Source organism: Papaver somniferum, chromosome 10, assembly GCF_003573695.1.
Source record: "Papaver somniferum cultivar HN1 chromosome 10, ASM357369v1, whole genome shotgun sequence".
In the NCBI taxonomy this organism is placed as follows: Eukaryota; Viridiplantae; Streptophyta; class Magnoliopsida; order Ranunculales; family Papaveraceae; genus Papaver; species Papaver somniferum.
The window spans coordinates 14,438,035-14,458,013 of record NC_039367.1 but is presented as its reverse complement, the minus strand read 5'-3'; the positions used below and the strand labels follow the sequence as shown (position 1 = coordinate 14,458,013).

At 38.3% G+C, this 19,979-nt stretch overlaps 1 protein-coding gene and 1 long non-coding RNA gene across 2 annotated transcripts; one reads left to right on the top strand and one right to left on the bottom strand.

Annotated features, from left to right (window-relative positions):
* Positions 1–277: 277 nt before the first annotated feature.
* On the bottom strand, positions 278–3,459 carry LOC113319347. The gene is made up of 4 exons (XM_026567617.1): positions 2,883–3,459; positions 2,018–2,228; positions 630–1,382; positions 278–549 (listed from the first exon to the last, which is right to left on the bottom strand). Exons 1-4 carry the CDS (start codon positions 3,376–3,378, stop codon positions 468–470), a joined length of 1,542 nt encoding a protein of 513 aa, XP_026423402.1. The 5' UTR covers positions 3,379–3,459; the 3' UTR covers positions 278–467.
* Positions 3,460–4,250: 791 nt separating this feature from the next.
* Positions 4,251–6,274, top strand: LOC113319361. The gene is made up of 3 exons (XR_003345404.1): positions 4,251–4,389; positions 4,765–4,864; positions 6,010–6,274. It is a non-coding gene; the product is annotated as an uncharacterized LOC113319361 (long non-coding RNA).
* Positions 6,275–19,979: the final 13,705 nt, after the last annotated feature.

The window sequence follows — 19,979 nt, the reverse complement described above, 5'->3', positions numbered from 1 at the left end:
GTGCGGGTATGGGGCGGGGACTTTGAATCACATCCCCGCCCCATCCCGTAGCTTAGGTTTCGGATATTACCCATATCCGACCCCATCCCCATTTGTGAACGTACCTAAACGGGATGGGTTTGGGTGGGGCAAATGGCCATCCCTAGACAGAGGGAATTTAGGAACAGAGGATCTGAAGCCATCTCCCGTTTAATCCTCCTTTATGATCATTTTTTTTATAATGATTCGAACTATCAAGAGACAATTCAGAAAACTTGTCTACTAAAAGGTCCTCGCAGCCCAGGAAATGCAAATTTCCCCAAAGGATAATGTACTGAGATGAAAAGGGAATAAAACTATTTGATACGCCTAAAATTACAATCAGCTCTACCGTTTTCTGGCGGAAAAACACAGCTCACTATCATTCTCCAACTTCTACCAACAAGACTGAAATGATGATCTTGCATTTCAGCGAGTTCTAAGCAACTCTATTTTTGTGTAACCAAGGAAGCTTCTTTTCCATATCTAGAAAGCACACCAGCTAGAAGAGTTTTCTTCTTAGTCTTCAATCTGCAGCACATATAGAAGTGAAGATGATACCACCCTAAATCTAAAATAAGACCATAGAAAATCTGATGCAACTAAGTTACCTCTTTGATGACCCTGGTACGTTTAGTTTTGGGGTTTTCTCTGTTTTCCCTTTAACTGGGAGCTTTTTCTTTTTCTTGTCTGTCTGATTCTTCAGCTTTTCTTTAGAGGAGAAAGAATCAGCTTCAGTTAAAGATGCTGCTGTTTCGTTTTCGGAGCTCAACGAATAAGCACTAGTCACCAGTGTTGGTGTTTGCTCCCCATCACCGTGCCTTGAAGGGTGGTTTACATGTTCCATACCCTCCTCAACATCTTCGTCCCAGTTTGCTGATACAGACGGATCATCCAAGACAATGGGATCATCAATGGAGGCATCTTCCCATGAATCCAAGGAATCCTCAGAATCTGACTCTGGGCTTTCTTCCAAATTGGGTATCTTTATTTCTGGAGTAGATGAGTAACTTTCATCTGTTGCAAATTCAGCCTTGGAGTCCATGAACTCAATGGGACTTGCCGTCTCATAGGCCACTACCTTCTTACTTAAAGTGGGATGTTCTTTTCTAGAAGTGGAATTAGAGGACTTGCTTAAATTTGCCATCACTTGCTTACTGAAAGCTAGAAGCTCTTCTTTGGAAGCAGAATCCAGTGATATGAGATTTGTCACGTTACTTGTCTGCTGCGTTTCAAGCTTTTTGGGAGCTGCTTTTCCTTGTTGGGAAGACTCGGAAGACTCCCTAGAATTTACCATCTCACAGGTCACCTGCTTTTGAATCTTACCGAAAGTTAAAAGTTGTTTGGAGTATGTCTGTATAAACCTGAAATAACAGACATGACGCTTTATGGGAATTTGCATACAATAGAAGTTTATTTACCAGAATATAAAAAGTTTAAAATTCTTTTGGTCAAGTTAAATGTTAAAATGAATTTATTCAAAGCCATTAAAGATCAAATAGAAATGGTTATGAAATTTATAATAAGTCAGACCAGAGGATCAAGAAGTTCAGATGCATTGAGTCAATTCAAATAGTTAGACCAATACAAAGCCATTAGAGACCCGATAGAAATGGTTATGAAATCATCAGTCATGTCTGATATTTTCGACTTAATTATTTCAACTAAATGTAATACATAGAATCTAAAGTCCTAGGCCCTTCACCATTTCCTAGAAGCAGATCAACAATAGCCAAAATCAATAAAATCTGGAGGACGCATAACACATTGATAATCAAACCAATACTGTTACCCCTCTACGACTGAGACTTAAATCCACCGAAATATCATCGGGAATCTTCCTTTTGGTTGTAACTCAGATGTCTTTTAAGTTTTAATACTAATGTGCTCTAGTACTGGAGGGACATTCGTTAACTCATATGAAGGAAGAAAACCACAGTATCTCAATCTATTATGTGTAGCATGAACTACAATTAGACAGTAAATGTAAGATTCTTACCTATTCGCAGCTTCCTCAGATGTAAAATAAACAAACGCGAAACCTTTGCATATAGGCTCCCTAGTCTTTTTGCTTCCAGAAACTGCTGGACTTATACTAACAATCCCCACAAACCCTTTAAACGCCGACTGCAGATCTCTCTGTATATTCTTTTTCCTTGGAAGATTACTTAGACGTACACGAATTCCACTCGGTTGAACTTCAGGTGCTCCTGATCTCAAAAAAAAATATCCTGAAATGTCAGATTAACATGAATGGATACACTACTCTGGTGGAATAACGCAAAGGAATGTTCTAACAACGACTGATACAATACTAAAATGCAACGACCGAAGTAATTACAACTTCAAAACTTCCAGGGTAGCCCTACTACCATTGCACGAAATCACTTCATATAAGTTAAACTTACCAAGTACCTAAATATTAAGTTTTATCTGGAGGATAAGAGTCCTATTACACTTATGCGAAAACCCGCATCACTAAAGATGAAACGCCCCCAGAAGGAATACCTTATGCTAAACAGCACCACAGAAATATCTAATCAAGATTCAGTCTACAAGTGTAATTGTCAGTCCCTAGATACATTTCATTGTCTGATAAGTCTGCTATGCTCCTTAAAGTTACATACAAGTAGAAAATTCCATATATCTTGCAACTATGTGGAGTCAGTTTCCTAAACTTTTGTCAAAAACCAATTAACAATTGATAAGTGGGATGATTTTGTTACTTCAGGTCAGAGGTTCTGTCCCACTCTAGAGTTTACTGGTCACTCAAAAAACTGAAAGCAAGCATAAACTTATCCTGTGGAATCACATAAATCAGAAACATTCACATATGAAATTGTACTCAAAATTCAAGAACTAACCTTTGACTTCCTTCTTAGAATTGGGATTAATAGGGTTGTTCTTAAGTTTATTAATATTAGCAAGCTGAGCTCTTCTACTTTGTTCAATTTCTTCAGCGAGCTTATCTTCAATTGAAGTGTCATATTGTTTACCTTGTCCAAAACCACTTGGTTTATTCTCAACCCATTTTCTCATACCTTCCAATGGGATAACAATACTATCTTCGTCTTCATCCTCTTCTTCTTCATCATCAATAAACCCTTCTACATCCAGCGGCAGAGGATGATTAGTATTACTCTTTCTGGGTTTCCTCGAAGCTTTAATTGAAAACCCATTTCGACCCTGTGATGAAGATGAAAAGGCATTTGAGTAAAGAGAGAGTGCAGAAAAGAAGGTAGTTGTAAGAGTTTTGTTTGGAAGCAAATGAGAGAAAATGTTTGAATTGTGAGGAATTGAAGTTAGTGTAGAGATTGAATTATATGTAGGCCGAAAGGTTTCTGCTCCTAAAACCCTCATTTCTCTCTCGCCTAGTCTAAGTGTTTAACTCTGCAATTCTCTACCGAGGATTCTTATCGCTAGGACTTGGGATTCTGAGTACGATATACACACTGAGTTAACTCGTGAGTTTGTTACTGATCCAAAGTGTTTTTTTTATTTAAAGATAAATAAGCAAAGCTTATGCCGATTCCATGAACTGAATAGCCTGACCCGCTCTGAAAAAAGCCAGAGTTTGGTCAAGGTTCAGAGTACAGCATACAGTTTAAAAGGTCCGTTTAAAAGAGCCAAAATATCTACATGCCAAGAGATCGCGGAATGGAGATTATAGGCCGGGCAGAGCTAAGCATGGGAATTGTGGTTTTTGTTTATTACATTTATTTATTAACAAGAACAAAAGAGAATATGTTGAGTAATTTCATCACCGTTTCCTTGGTAAGTAGCATGATTTATTTGCTTTTTGATACAGAAATTAAACACGAAAAAGATGAACTCTTTCGGATATAAAATCCATATTTTTGTCCTTAATAAGATGTTAGGGTACTGAACCCAACTCATCATAAGCCCATGAGTAGAACTAATTTGAAAACCGGTTGACTAGATGAGGGATCTCATTGGGGATGTGCTGAAAAACCGAAACCGTGGATTTCATCCGCAATCGTCCGTAAAATTGCGGGTGAAAACCAATCCGCAAGAACCTATGATCCGGTCACGGTTGCATTCTCGAATCCGCACACGGTGCAGTTACAATTGCGGTTGGATTTCAAAAACCGGGGATTACCCACATCGTAGGGTAGTTAGGGGATTTAAGAAATTATTAAGGATAGTATGGGAAGTTTGAGTCTTATATATAAGCATATTTATTTATCTTTCTGAAACCTAATAGCATTTTCTTTCTTGGGAGGAAGACCTAGCATCAGTTTTTCTTCTCTGAGCAGCATCAGTACCCAAGAAGTCATGGCTACGTTCGATTATTCTTCAATCATCACCTCCTTCTGATCTAAAGGTTCTATTGCTACCGTGTCTGTAATTGTAAGTAGTTATTCTCTCATTTTCATTTCTTGTGACTTTCAATGGTTATTCTATTTCATCGACAGTATTAGGAGTTTTCAAAGAAGGAGTGTAATATTGGTGATGTTGATTTCTTTTTAATTAGTTTGGATTTTTTATAGATGTCAAAATAATTTTGAGTTTGTCATACTGGTGATGTTTGATTTAGACTTTTTTTAGATTATTTTTTTTTCTTCCAGTTTAGGGATTTTGGGCGATTTGGTCGGGGTATAAGATTGATAAGAAATGGGTGATTTAGTTTTTTTCTTCCAATTTCCCTTTTTAATTGTGTTTAGATGTCCAAGTGATTCTTATAAGATTATTAAACCAGTTGTGGGTGTGGATTCTCTAATTCAGGTGAAGAAAGGGAAAGAAATATTACATTTTGATTGATTGAGTACTTTCAAGTGGATCATCAGAAGGGTGGAAGTGTTATTTCTTGTATACATTTGTTGAGGTGATGTACATTTTCTTGATCTTGTGTATTTATTTTATTGTATCACAGTCAGACTCAAGCACAATTAAATATATGGACTCTTGTAAATAGGGTGTAGCATTATGTAGTGTGGATGGTAACAATTATAGGAAAAAACATTAAATAGGAACTCATGTGATGATGATGATGCTAACAAGTAACACCTGACTTTTGGAGGAATTAATTTGCTAATACCCATGTCCTCCTTGTCAAGTGGATTTTGTTCACTTGCTACTTCTTAAAACTTCGGGATGATATCGACTTATTGCTGATCATTTTGTTAAGCTTATGCTCATGTCATCATGTTTTCTATTATCTACTTTTGTAAAAATATGTATAGTGGGGCTGACTGTTCTTGGAATACAATGCAATGATGCTTACTTTTTGAAATCAATGGTCTACTAGTCTGATTTTATAATTAACCCCGTCCAATTTTGGCACCTTGTCCATTGCATTTAGGTTTGTTTCATATGATATGTATTTTTCTACATTGTATGAAACAAATCAATGGACTTAATCTCTTAGAATGTGTTGTCCTTATTGTGTTTATTACCTAATGTGTTCAATTTTTTTGTTGTTTTCTTATATTAGGTTAAGCTACATTCCTAAATGTTCAGTGGCTTAACCAATTATAGCTGCACTTTACATGCTATTGGTCTATCCTGTGTGAATAATGAGTACATGCTTGTGGTGATTTTTAGGGTCATGGGTCTAAGCACATTTTTCAAATGATCTACCTTTCTGTCCACTTGCAAGTATGAAATAGATATGGCCATACTTGTGTTAAACATACCGACCATCTGAATATGACCTCTCATATGATTCAGAATAATGTCATGAAAGTATCTGTAACTAAAGCATGTTTATGGCTTGATGACTGACCAGCTTGGTTTTGGTTGTGTAGCAGTCGTGAATTGTCAGATGTTACAGGACGTTAGTTTAACATTTTCCACTTATGTGTGCCCACTGTATAAGAATCTTTTTTTATTTTCTACCTCCCTTAACAGAACGTATACCGAGTCATTGATGATTGCCTATATCTTATTGATCTCTCTAGTCAATTGGTACTTGTTATATGATCACAGTTCAATGTTATCTAATTGCAAACATTCGTTCTCATTTTACAGATGCGTAAGAAATCTTGAAAGAAATTCCGGACATATCAATTATGGATTGAATGAACTAGTACTCAAATCCAAGGACTCTTTTTGGCAGCAGAATTTCCATTGGCTTGGCACCAGACTTGTTGCATTTGATAGTTTACCTTCCGTTGTTGCAAGAATTAGTACTTTTTTGTTTCCGTTAAAAAAACACAATACTCTTTTGTGTTACCAGTACTATCTTATGTGTTAAAATTTCTTGTTTCTGAACTTAGTAATTTTATTTGTTTTACTTTTTTTTTTCTTGATTAAATCTGCGGTTAATCCGCAACCGGCCCGTATCACTCGCTGATCCGCGGGTGATTGGACTGGACATGGTTTGATTTTCCAAAACCGTAACTTTGACGGATTGGTTGCGGGTGAACCCTAATCCGCGATGGACACCCCTGGATCTCATTGACTTATATACTACTCAATTAAGCCCATCTATCAATGTGGGACTAAGGTCCCAACATTCCACCACGCTTCAAGATCCAACGTTCTCGTTGGCCCACTTTATTGACACTGGCTGGACGGTAGCTGATCGGTTGTCAACCGTCAAATATAATTTCACTTTCTTACTTAACTACAATAATATAGTAAGTGGTAGGAAAGAGTTCGTATCCACAGAGAGGCTTTTGTTATGTAATTTTCAGTTTCTAAGATAACCAAGGGGGATTTTTGTTTTAGCAAATATAATAAAATAAAGTAAAGCAAATAGTTGGAATAATCAATAAGGAGAAGATATTGGTCATGGGATAGTATTATTCACAAACATGTATTTTCATCAATGACTAGAATTGATATTTTAATCTCTCATCTATTAAAAGCCCTAGGATACCTTGATCGCAAAAATATCCCGCTAATTTCTTAATTTCATCACAACCACATTAAAAGATGCATATGTGAATTCTTCCTACAAAGTAACCCAAAGTGTAAAAGCACAATTAAGTTTAACTCCCTAAAAGCTTTAAGACTTATGGAATAAGACTAATCAAAGCAATCAAACGTGTAAAAGCACTAATTCGATTTAACCAAGGTTATGATTCATATGTGACTAGTAGGATATATCGCTACAAGCACTACCCACAATTATGCTACTTAAAATCAGGGACAAACAACTTTTTCATATTGAAAACCCTAATATAGCTTTAGAGATGAATGCAAATCGGATTGATTCCGGACTCAACCAATCAAACAATCAAATCCTATAACAATATAGACCATGAATCAAAAATAATAAAATATTGAGATAAAACTAATCCATAGATTCAAATAACATATTTGAGAAATCAACTTTTATCCCCTAACCAATAGTAGTATTTAGTTACTTATGATAATGGAGTTCATCATAATCATAATCAATAAAATAAAGAAGATAAAAACAAACGAAAGCAAACCCTAGAAGAAATTCTCTCCAAAATTCCAAGTAGAAAATAATACGTGATCCAAAGTTGTAGAAAACTTTTTCTTTTTGTAGCTTTTCTCCCTTCCAAAACTAGGTCAAAACTTCAATGCCCATTAGACGAAAATCCACGTGGCCCAAAAGCGAGATGAACCCATATAGAAACTATGCCAAATCGTCGCCGAAAAGTGGCCGGAAAGTCGCCGGAAATTGGGCTCAGGTGACTGGCAAAGTCAAACTGGTCACCGGTCAACGGGTCAACTCGGTCTTAGCCATCTGAGTCGGACTGGGGTCAACTCGGTCAAAGTCATACCGAGTCAGCTGGATAGTCAGATGGTTAGTCAGGCCTGAGTCAGAGCTGCATGAACTGAGTATCCATAGCCTTGGATTTTGCACTTCCTGAACTAATGCAGCGCAATCATTGTGCATCACCAACTCTTAACCAGCCATGATGGCTGTTCCCTGTAAACTTCTCTGCTCCTAAACATTCATCTATATTCATTATGTAGCTTCAGTCATTGCTACCACCAATACCAACAGACTCCATGATGCTTTTGACTGCAATCCCAGACTCATAGCCACTATTGTAGCTGCAATTCTTCACTTCAGCCATCAGTTTATTCTTCCATTCTCGGCATCTTAATTTCTTCTCTTGACTGTAACATTAACCTTGCTAATCTGTCGCTTCCTTCATCTGTAGCTCATTGTACTGCTGGCACATGCAACACCAATTCTGCTGCTCCACATTAACTCCAGTTCTTCTTGTTGCCTGCAACAACTACAGACCTTATTCAAGCCCACAACTGCAATACATCACCAGCTAAGCATCATTCACTTTTGTTCTTGTATTTCAGTTCACATTTCCTTGCAATTTCAGCTGCAAACTAGCTTAGTTACATCCATCTCAGTCACCACCAATGGCTCAACACCGTTCCCTGTAAACCTATACTTCCGAGAGCATCGCAGCACTGAATCTAAGTATCCATCCAAATAGCATCACTACCATATTCCACCTGCCATCATCCACCAACAACTCCATTCTAGCACCTGCTGCACTTTGTAACTGAGACCTAGCGAGCCAACACGATCAACTTCACTGCCATTCAACTCTTCTCAGCACCTTACTCAGCTCGATTCTTCCCCGTAGTAGTAACCAAATGCTAACAAGTTCAAATCCCCATTCCACCTGCAACAACTTGAACTGCAGATCAAACACCACCACCATTTCAATTCCATTTTCACTGGTAGCAACACCCATTTCAGCATAACCACTGCCAATTCCACAGACCCATTTTTGAGCTTTCCTGCACTTCAGCTGCTTCACATCAGTGCAATTCATGCTTGCACTTCCATGTCATCTCCTTCTCAGATACCAACACCACCAGAACTACATCTTTACTAGCCTGCAATCTCTGAATCAAACCCCTCTCAAATTATCTGAGCTTCTGATAGGTGTCTAAAACACCTAATTCGATATCTAGTATTTATGCTTTCTTTGCTACTTTTCTTGTAAATTATGTGTCTTATGTTTGAATTTGAGTTATTTAGGTGTTTCGGAGTCATATGGCGCAAAAGAAGAAAGAAAGCACTCTTTTGGAGCGTAAGGGCATAATCGTCAATTCACATGCGAGTTGTACTTAGAGCAGGCTGAGGTTGCGCAGCAATGGAGCGTAAAAGGACAGAAATGTCATTTCAGGGCAAACACTATCGAGACTCGAGAGTCCAACTAAGGTTAAGGGAAAACTCTATTGAAGGAGTACTAAACACAAGACATATGGGAATAAGGGGGATGCCACATGGTTATCCCTTATCAGAAGTGACCGGCTATTTAAATCCACCCTAATCATTGCTAACCCTAAATCGAGAAATGTGTTCTCATTCAATCATTAGTTACGCCTGAAATTGAGAGAAACAAGTAGCGGCTGCTATCACCTGAAGTTGATGTTGTCCGAGAGACTAGATCGATAAACAGTGAGAGAAATTGGAGATCGATTTGAGTATGAAATGATAGAGTAAGAAGACCTGCTGCTATTGAATCTCGAAGAACAAGAAAAGGGAATTGGGTCTGTCTTGGTGCTGATTTTCACGGGTTTCGCTTTGATCGAGTTTTATATGAAGATTGATTCGAGCAGATGGATTTATAGATTAATTAAGCAGTGGGTCTGTCTGTTGTTGAGTCGAGAAGATTTGGTGGTAATTTGAAGATGGGAAGATTAAGGGTTTTGCTGCCAGATGAATTGAGAAATGGAAGAAGAGGAATCAAAATTGAGGTTGAATTCAGTTAGGGTTTGAAGAACAGGAAAGAAGAAATTCAACTTCTCAAATGAATGAAAAGTGGGTTTATCTGCTAAGGGTTAATATCAGATTTGGGTTTTGATGATTGTGCTGTGAATCGAGTATCAGATGAAGAACTGTCGTTTAATTGGATCTAATTGAGGCGAAGATGCAAGTGACGGGTTACTGGTTCTGGTGGTAAGTTAGAGCAGATTTGAAGTGCAAAGAAGAACAAAATGGGGTGTTGAGTTGGATTTTCAGTGTTGTCTGTTGCTATGATCTAAAGGGTTGCAAGAAGGTGCAGGTTATGGAGGAATGGCTCAATGTATGTGCTGTTATGAAGATTAGTGGGCTGAAACTACATGGAGTGACATTGAAGTTGGCTGCAATTGAGTGATAAGCATGTGAGCTGAACTGAAATGGTGCTGCTGGATTTTATCTGGTAGTGACAGATTGATGCACTTGAGCTGTGATGCAGGGATTGATTAACTTGAGTTAGAAGCAGCTGTTGTAGGTTAAGGATTGAAGTTGTGTGTGAAGTGAATTTGTAGGTGGTTGTAATGGTCTTGAACCATAGCTGGTTGAGCCGAAATGGAAGTGGATTAGACTGTGTTTGATGCAGTGGGTATTGAAGTATGAAATTGCAGCTGTAACTGGTGGTTGCAACTAAATGGACTGAGACAGTGGTGCTGCTGCTGCTGGTATGTTAGAGTTGCAGTTATGCATTTGAAGCTACAAGATGGCAGTTTGAGTTGTGAATGATGTGAAGCTGCACGGGATTGTAGTTGGTGGTATAAGAGGACTGGTGTTTGCTGACTGCAATGGATTGGAAGTTGCAGTAGCAGCTGGGAATGGAGCAGCTAAAATGATGCAGGGGTGGAGCCAAAGGATATGGCATTGTCGCAGGCTAGACGCAGGGATGGTTGCTGCTAAAGTTATTAAGCTGGTCTAATGGGTAAAGCTGCAGTTCTGGATAATGGCATTGCAGGTGGAATGAAGATGTATTAATGACGATCTCGAGAGGCAACATGAATGGCAATGATAAACACGAAAAGAGAGTGATTAATGGCAGTATTGCTCGAAATTTGAGTAGAAGACTGTGATGGTGTTGGCTGGCCTGAGATAGTGCATGAAGTTATTGGAGTTGAGTTAGCAGCGTGGGGAAGACTTGAGTTTGCGTAGATGAATGTTAGGTATCTGTAACAGATTGAAAGTGAAGCTAAAGTGGAATGTGTTTGAGGTGCTGGGAAAGATGCAGCTGTTAGGGGGTGTTGTTGTGTAGATTAATCAACTACAATGGATGTACACATGTGGTATGATTGAGAAGGAGAATGATTGATCATGATGCAATGGCTATGATGATGGTTTATTTGCGAGAAGCAAGCCATGAGGTTAAGCTGCAGATTACAAGAAGAAGTGGAACTGAACTGGAATTGCAGAATACAGAATCTGAGTTGTGACCATGGATTGAGAGGATTAAAGCACAATCATTGTGCAGCACAAGTTCAGCCTATGCAATAGCTTAGGCCTTGGCAGAATGGAACAGTCATCTGAGCTGACTCTGACTCACTTAACCCAGTTGACCGAGTCGACTCGTTGACCCGACCGATTCGGGCGGTTGACCGGTGATCGGGCGGACTTTGCCGGTCACCTGAACCAACTTTCGGCGACTTTTTGGCAGAGTTTCTACACGGGTTTTTATGACTTTTGGGCCACGCGGATTTTCATCTAATGGGATTTGAAATTTTGACCTAATTTTGGGAAGCAAAGGGATATAAAAGGAAGACTTCTACAACTTTTGGGATATTATTAGTTTTATTATTTCTTTTTGGAGCTTTGGATAAAACTACTTCTAGGGTTTGCTTTGCTTTCATCTTCTTTATTATTTTATTGATCATGATGATGATGAACTCCATTATTATGAGTAACTAAATACACTTGTTGGTTATGGGATAAAAGTTGATTTCTCAATGCATGTTATTTGATTCTATGGATTAGTTTTGTCTCAACTTTATTGTTTATGATTCATGGTTTATAGTGTTTTAGGATTTGATTGTTTGATTGTTTGAGTCCGGAATCAATCCGATTTGCTTTCATCTCTAGAGCTATATTAGGGTTTTCAATACGTAGAAATTGTTTGTCCCTGATTTTAAGTAGCATAATTGTGGATAGTGCTTGTAGTGATAGATCCTACTAGTCACATGAGTCATAACCTTGGTTAAAACAAATTAGTGCTCTTACACGTTTGTTTGCTTTGATTAGTCTTATTCCATAAATCTTAAATCTTTTAGGGAGTTAAACTTAATTGTGCTTTTACACTTTGGGTTGCTTTCTAGGAAGAATTCACATATGCATCTTTTAATGTGGTTGTGATGAAAATAGGGAATTAGCTGGATACTCTTGCGATCAAGGTATTCTAGGACTTTTAATAAATAAGAGATTAAATTATCAATTTTATTCAATGATGAAAAATACATGTTTGTGAATGATACTATCCCATGACCAATATCTTCTCCTTATTGATTATTCCAACTATTTACTTTGCTTTACTTTATTTTATTTGATTTGTTAAAACAAAAACCCCCCTTGGTTATCTTTAGAAACCGAAAATTGCATAACAACAAATGCCTCCCTGTGGATACGAACTCTTTCCTACCACTTTCTACATTATTGTAGTTGAGTAAGGAAGTGAAATTATATTTGTCGATTGACAACCGATCAAATTTTGGCGCCGCTGCCGGGGAGGCATCGACTTGTTATTAAGTTTTTAGTTTCTTTTCAGTATTTTTGCTTCCATATTTGCTTTTTGTTTCTTGTCTTCTTACTTGTTTGTGAGAATTATTTTCAGGTACCTAATCCCTGGCTTCTAAAGATTGGAACTATCCAAGGTGCGGAATAGCCACTCGAAGAGGCACAATACTCCAACCAAGTCAAGGTACAACGGAAGAACAAGAGCTAGTAGTGGAAGAAGAGTTACAACAAGAGGTACCGGTTGAACAAGAACTACCTTTTGAAGAAGAAGAAGAAGCAATGGGTAATGCAAATCGTACACTCAAGGACTTGGCTTCTCACAAGTTGGATACACAACAAGGGTGTATTCAATCAAATTCTACTTTTGAGATCAAGCCGGGATTGCTTAGAGAATTACCAAAGTTCCATGGCATGGTGAATGAAGACCCAAACAAGCATCTTATGTACTTCCACACCATTGTCACGGCCATGCTTCCAGCGGATGTTGAAGCGGATGGTGCAATGTTGAAAGTTTTTCGATTCTCTTTGATGGATAATGCTAAGGATTGGTTGTGTTATTTACCTCCCGGAAGTATCACAACATGGAATGGGTTGAAGAAACTCTTTCTAGAGAGGTATTTTCCATCATCCAAGGCTACTCAAATTCGCAAAGAGATTTGCGGGATGAAGAAAAATGTGGGAGAATCCTTATATGAATGTTGGGAAGACTCCAATGAACAAGCTAATGTGTTCTTCCCAAATCAGCAAAGACGGTATGATCCCTACTCCAACACTTACAATCCGGGATGGATAGACCACCCCAATTTCAGCAACCACAACAATCAATGCAAGGTCAAGGTTCGGATATTGATGCAAAACTTCAAAAGATAATGCAAGGCATTGGCACCATGTTTCAAGAGAGCCAACAAGAGACTAAGAGCGATATTAAGGAGTTGCAGACACAAATGGGATCCATGGCGATTGAGATAAAAAAATTGAAAACACAAAATAGTGGGAAACTCCCTTCTCAATCTATTAACCCAACAGAGGGTGTCAATGCAATTACGTTGAGAAGCGGTACACAACTTGTGCAACCCGAAGTTACTGATTCGGGCAAGGTGGAAACACCCAAGGAGCCGGTGTTGGAGGAAAAGAGAGATAAAATTCCCCAAACAACCGAGGTACCGATTCCTAACTCTAAAGCTCCTATTCCTACTTATGTTCCTCCTTTACCTTTCCCTCGCAGATTTGCAAAGTCCAAAATGGAGGAACTAGAAAAGGAGATTTTGGACGTGTTAAGGAAGACTCATGTGAACATACCCCTCATAGATGATATAAAGCAAATGCCAAAGTATGCAAAGGTGTTAAAGGACTTGTATACCACTAAGAAAAAGCTCCAAGGTAATGAAGTGCTAAGTGTGGGAGACAATGCTTCGGCAATCTTACAACATAAACTCCCACTGAAATGCAAGGATCCGGGTAGCTTTGACATTCCCGTCACTATTGGTAACACTACATTTAACAAAGCAATGTTAGATTTAGGTGCATCCGTTAATGTTATTCCTGCGTCCATATATAATTCACTTGATCTTGGTCCTCTTAAAAAGTCTGGAATTGTTTTGCAATTAGCCGATCGCTCTAAAGTTTACCCAATGGGTATTGTTGAGGATGTTCTTGTGCAGGTTAGTCAACTTGTATTTCCAGCTGACTTTGTGTGTTAGAGATGAATGAAGGTTCACCGGACTCATCTCTTCCATTGCTACTTGGGCGTCCCTTCATGAAAACGGCGAAAACCATTATTGATGTGGATAAGGGAACGCTAACTATGGAGTTTGATGGAGAAATAATACGTTTCAACATTCTTGAGACGATGAGATATCCTAGTGACATCCACTCTTGTTTCTCTATTGATGTTATGGATACATTAGCACAACAAGTGTTTGAATTGAATGGTGGCGATGCTTTGGAAACCGTTGTAACTACATCCATGGATAATGGTGTAGAGTGTGGTAATGAAGTCAAGGAAGCCCTTGGTGATCTTAGTTCACTACAAGGATGCCCGGAAACTCATAATATCTCTTTTTATTTATTTACCATGCAGTGATGAAATTTTTTTACCGTCTATTGTTAAATCTCCAAAATTAGAATTGAAACCTCTTCCAAGTCACTTAAAGTACTTGTACTTGGGTGGCAAGGAAGAGTTACTTGTGATTGTTTCTATCGAGATTAGTGAATTACAGGAGAAACAACTTCTAAGGGTGCTAAGGAAGTACAAGACGCCATTGGATGCACAATCGTTGATATCAAGGGTATAAGCCCTGCCGCTTGTATGCATAAGATTCGTTTGGAGGATGATGCAAAGCATACAAGGGAAGAGCAATGTCGTTTGAACCCTCCCATGATGGAAGTTGTGAAAAAGTAGATACTCAAGCTTTTGGAAGTGGGTATTATATACCCCATATCCGACAGCAAGTGGGTAAGCCCGATACAAGTAGTACCAAAGAAATCAGGTGTGACAGTAGTGGAGAATGATAAGAATGAACTTGTCTCAACTCGTGTGCAAACCGGTTGGAGGGTTTGTATTGATTATAGGAAATTGAATTCCACTACTAGAAAAGATCACTTTCCTTTACCTTTTATTGATCAAATGGTTAAACGTTTAGCTGGACACTCTTACTATTGCTTTCTTGATGGCTATTCAGGTTATAATCAGATTGTGATAGCACCGAAGGACCAAGAGAAAACCACTTTCACTTGTCCTTTCGGTACTTTTGCTTATAGAAGGATGCCTTTTGGCTTGTGCAATGCTCCAGCTACTTTCGAAAGGTGTATGATGAGTATCTTTTCAGAATATGTGGAAAACATAATCGAAGTTTTCATGGACGATTTTAGTGTCTTTGGTGATTCATTTGACCTTTGCTTGGACAAATTGTCTTTAATCCTTGAACGATGTGTTGAAACAAACCTTGTGCTAAATTGGGAGAAGTGTCATTTTATGGTAACTCATGGCATAGTTTTAGGTCATGTAATATCTTCTAAAGGCTTGGAAGTTGATAAATCTAAGATTGACCTTATTCGTGCTCTAACCCCTCCCACTACAGTGAGGGAGATACGTTCTTTTCTTGGACACGCAGGTTTTTATCGTAGGTTCATCAAGGACTTTTCCAAGATAGCATCACCACTTTGTAACTTATTGCAAAAGGATGTGGTTTTTAACTTTGATGAAAAGTTCATGGATGCATTCAATCGCTTGAAAGAGCTTTTGATTTCAGCCCATATCATTAAACCACCGGATTGGAGAAAGCCTTTTGATCTCATGTGTGATGCAAGTGACTATGCGGTTGGCGCGGTGCTTGGGCAGCGTGTGGGGAAGTTTCCTCATGCCATTTATTATGCTTCTAGAACGTTAAATGAGGCCCAACAAAACTACACAACCACTGAAAAAGAGTTATTAGCCATTGTTTTTGCTTTAGAAAAGTTTCGCTCTTATCTAATTGGTACAAAAGTTGTTGTCTTTTCTGATCATGCGGCACTTAGATACTTGCTTACAAAGAAAGAGGCGAAACCGAGGCTCATACGATGGATTTTGCTCTTGCAAGAGTTTGATCTTGAAATCAAAAACAAGAAAGGAATTGACAACACCGTTGCGGATCATTTGAGCCGACTTGCTGTGGACAAGTAAGTTATCCCATTGCGTGAAAGCTTCCCGGATGAGCAACTATTCTCAATTGCCCTTGGAGAACCATGGTATGCGGATATTGTTAATTACTTAGTTTCTAAACAAATCCCAAAGGACTTGTCTCGTGCTGAGAGGGACAAACTTAAAAGGTTAGGTAACCAATACATATGGGATGACCCTTATTTGTGGAAACAAGGTAGTGACCAAGTATTACGTAGGTGCATTCTCGAATATGAATTTAACTCTATATTGTCTTTTTGTAACTCTTATGCTTGCGGAGGACATTTTGGGAGTAAGAAAACCGCTCACAAGGTGCTTGAAAGCGGTTTCTATTGGCCAACCTTGTTTAAGGATGCACATAAATTTTGCACAACTTGTGATAGGTGCCAAAGAATAGGCAATCTAGGTGCTCGAAATCAAATGCCACAAACTTTTATTCAATTTATTGAAGTTTTTGATGTATGGGGTATTGATTTTATGGGTCCTTTTGTCAACTCTCATGGGAATTTTTACATCTTACTTGTTGTTGATTATGTGTCGAAATGGGTGGAAGCTAAGGCCACCCCAACTAATGATTCTAAAGTGGTTTCAGATTTTGTGCAAGCAAATATTTTTGCAAGGTTTGGAATTTCAAGGGCCGTAATTAGCTATGGAGGTTCTCACTTCAAAAACTGGTTCTTGCAAAGCTTGTTAAGGAAGTACAATGTGTCGCATAAGATTGCAACACCTTATCATCCACAAACGAATGGACAAGCCGAAGTTTCCGACCAAGAGGTGAAGTCCATACTTGAAAAGACGGTGAATCCAACAAGGAACGATTGGAGCATGCGACTTAATGATGCTTTGTGGGCTTATAGAACCGCATACAAGACACCTATTGGGATGTCTCCTTTTAGGCTTGTGTATGGTAAACCTTGTCACTTACCCGTGGAGATTGAGCATAAAGCGTTTTGGGCTATCAAGCAATGCAATATGGAGATGGATGGGGATGGAAAGCAAAGGAAGTTACAACTCCAAGAGCTAGAGGAGCTTCGCAATGATGCATTTGAAAGCTCACGCATTTACAAGGAGAAAACTAAGGCATTTCATGATAATATGATTTCTAGAAAACAATTTTGTGTTGGGCAGAAAGTGCTTTTTTTTAATTCTCGCTTGCAATTATTTCCGGGTAAATTAAGGTCACGATGGATTGGACCTTTTATTGTTACTAATGTTTTTTCTCATGGTGCAGTCGAAATTCGTAGTATTGCTACAGGCAAGGAGTTTAAAGTTAATGGGCACCGGTTGAAACCATACTATGAGAACTTCTCTTCCGAAGTAGTGGAAAGAGTTAATTTTGTGGATGCACTCCCTCTGGAGGAGTCATAGAAAGTAAGGAGGGAGTCGGGCTGACGACTTTAAACCAAGCGCTAAGTGGGAGGCAACCCACGGGTTTTGTATCATTACCTTTATTTTTTTTATTTTTCAATATTCTTGTCTTGTTTTATTTTTATTTTATTTTTATTGTCTTGAATTTCCCACCTTGACTTACTTTGGATGATTCAATTTACATTGAGGACAATTTAAAGTTTAAGTGTGGGGGAGTGGTTAAGCTTTTGCTTTGTACCTTTTTCATGCATTTTTTTTCAACTTTTTTTGTAAATTAGTGAATAAGAAACTCCAACTTGTAGTTAGTTTAGAGTCACATAGTATACATGTCGCTAAGATTACATCGAGAATCTCATAAGAGTGACTGAACTTAGAGATGACAGAGAACGTGATCGGGTTTCTTACTTGTATGAGAGTTAAAGTTGTATTTAACCATCCCAGTGGCAAATGAGGTGAAGATTGAATTCGTTATTAGATTTATGATCCCCTATAGTGGAGACTACCCATATTACATTATGAGAGGCACCGACCTTCAATTCTTTGTACCTGTCTAAATATGTGCTTTTAGAGTGTGTGTCACCGTACGTAAACTCCGGGTAGAATGGTGAGCTACCCAACCTCCCACCATAGAAGCACTATTTTGATCTCTTGAGGGCTATTTTTATCAATCATGAATGGTGACATCGAATTTCTAACTTACATACCACTTGTAATCTTGTTCGCAGTTAGCACCTTCCACTTTATCTCTCTCTACACCAACGGGTCCATAGAAACACCATCATCATCAACAAGAAGAGCATCACAAATTCGAAGGAAAGTTGAAGACGTTCAAGGTTTATGAGCAACGGTACAGAAATGAGCAGATTTCATATTCAAGTAAAGCAACAAGACAAGGAGCAAAATTTTTACAAGTCGAAGACTATTGTACAAGAGTGAAGATTATCAAGATGAGAATTCAAGAAGTTTATGATATCAAGACATACAAGTTGTGAAGAATTGAGTGGTAAATTACTCATACCATGGTCTTTGCATTTTCATTTGTTAGTTTGTATTTTATTTTCTCAAGAAAAAAAAAATCCATTGTATTATATTTTGGTTTGTTTAGTTCATTTTTGGTTTTTTATTCATTCAATAAAGCCAACGGAAGAAGAAATATCCATAATGAAGTTTCAAGAAACAAGGAATTAGAGGAAAGAATCACATTATCAAGATTCAAAGAAGTTTAAGAGTTATCATCAAGTGTTGAAGACCGAAGACGAAGATGAAGTAAAGTATTGAAGACCGAAGACGTTTCTATGGATGCTGTGAGAGTGGTGCTACCTGCACGCCGAACGAATGACAAGGTAATTAAGCATATTCCCACCTTCGTTAAGTGGTTGATTTCCTTTCTAAGAGATCGTCAGAAAAAATGGTTTTCAAAATGATAAAAGATGTGGGTTTTCAAAATACTTCGGAGGGTTTTTACCTTCCTACCATTCAAGGTGTCGCAGGATTCTCTCTTCAAATCTACCTGGACACATGTGTGACCCATAAAGAGCTATTTATTATTGAGAGCAATATCATAAAACCCTTTCTGGTGAGGCAGAGTCGAGACTTTTGATCACTCCGAACCCGATTTTCTTTCGATAAGGGATGGTTATTTCTCTCTCAACTTTTAAGGATGAGATTGTGTTCATTTATGTGTCTAACTTCTTATTGATAGTGTGCAGAATCTCTATGTCTTCTTAGCGCGTTGTATGCTATCATTTCAGAGAACTAGTAAGTTGGAAGAGTAGGTTTTGTAGGCATACCTCTTGTAAACCTTCACGATACTATAAATCGTCCACTAGGGACACCTAAGGGTTTAAAGGCTTGTTATTTATGCTAAAAGTGACCGTAGCCTCGACGAGACGGAGTTGTATGTATCTTGTAGAAATATTTTTGTTTAATTTGATCGAGGACTAGCAAAGTTTAAGTGTGGGGGAATTTGATAGGTGTCTAAAACACCTAATTCGATATCTAGTATTTATGATTTCTTTGATACTTTTCTTGTAAATTATGTGTCTTATGTTTGAATTTGAGTTATTTAGGTGTTTCGGAGTCATATGGCGCAAAAGAAGGAAGAAAGCACTCTTTTGGAGCGTAAGGGTAGAACCGTCAATTCACGTGCGAGTTGTACTTAGAGCAGGCTGAGGTTGCGCAGCAATGGAGCGTAAAAGGACAGAAATGTCATTTCAGGGCAAACACTATCGAGAGTCCAACTAAGGTTAAGGGAAAAATCTATTGAAGGAGTACTAAACACAAGACATATGGGAATAAGAGGGATGCCATATGGTTCTCCCTTATCAGAAGTGACCGGCTATTTAAATCCACCCCAATCATTGCTAACCATAAATCGAGAAATGTGTTCTCATTCAATCATTAGTTACGCCTGAAATTGAGAGAAACAAGTAGCGGCTGCTATCACCTGAATTTGATGTTGTCCGAAAGACTAGATCGATAAACAGTGAGAGAAATTGGAGA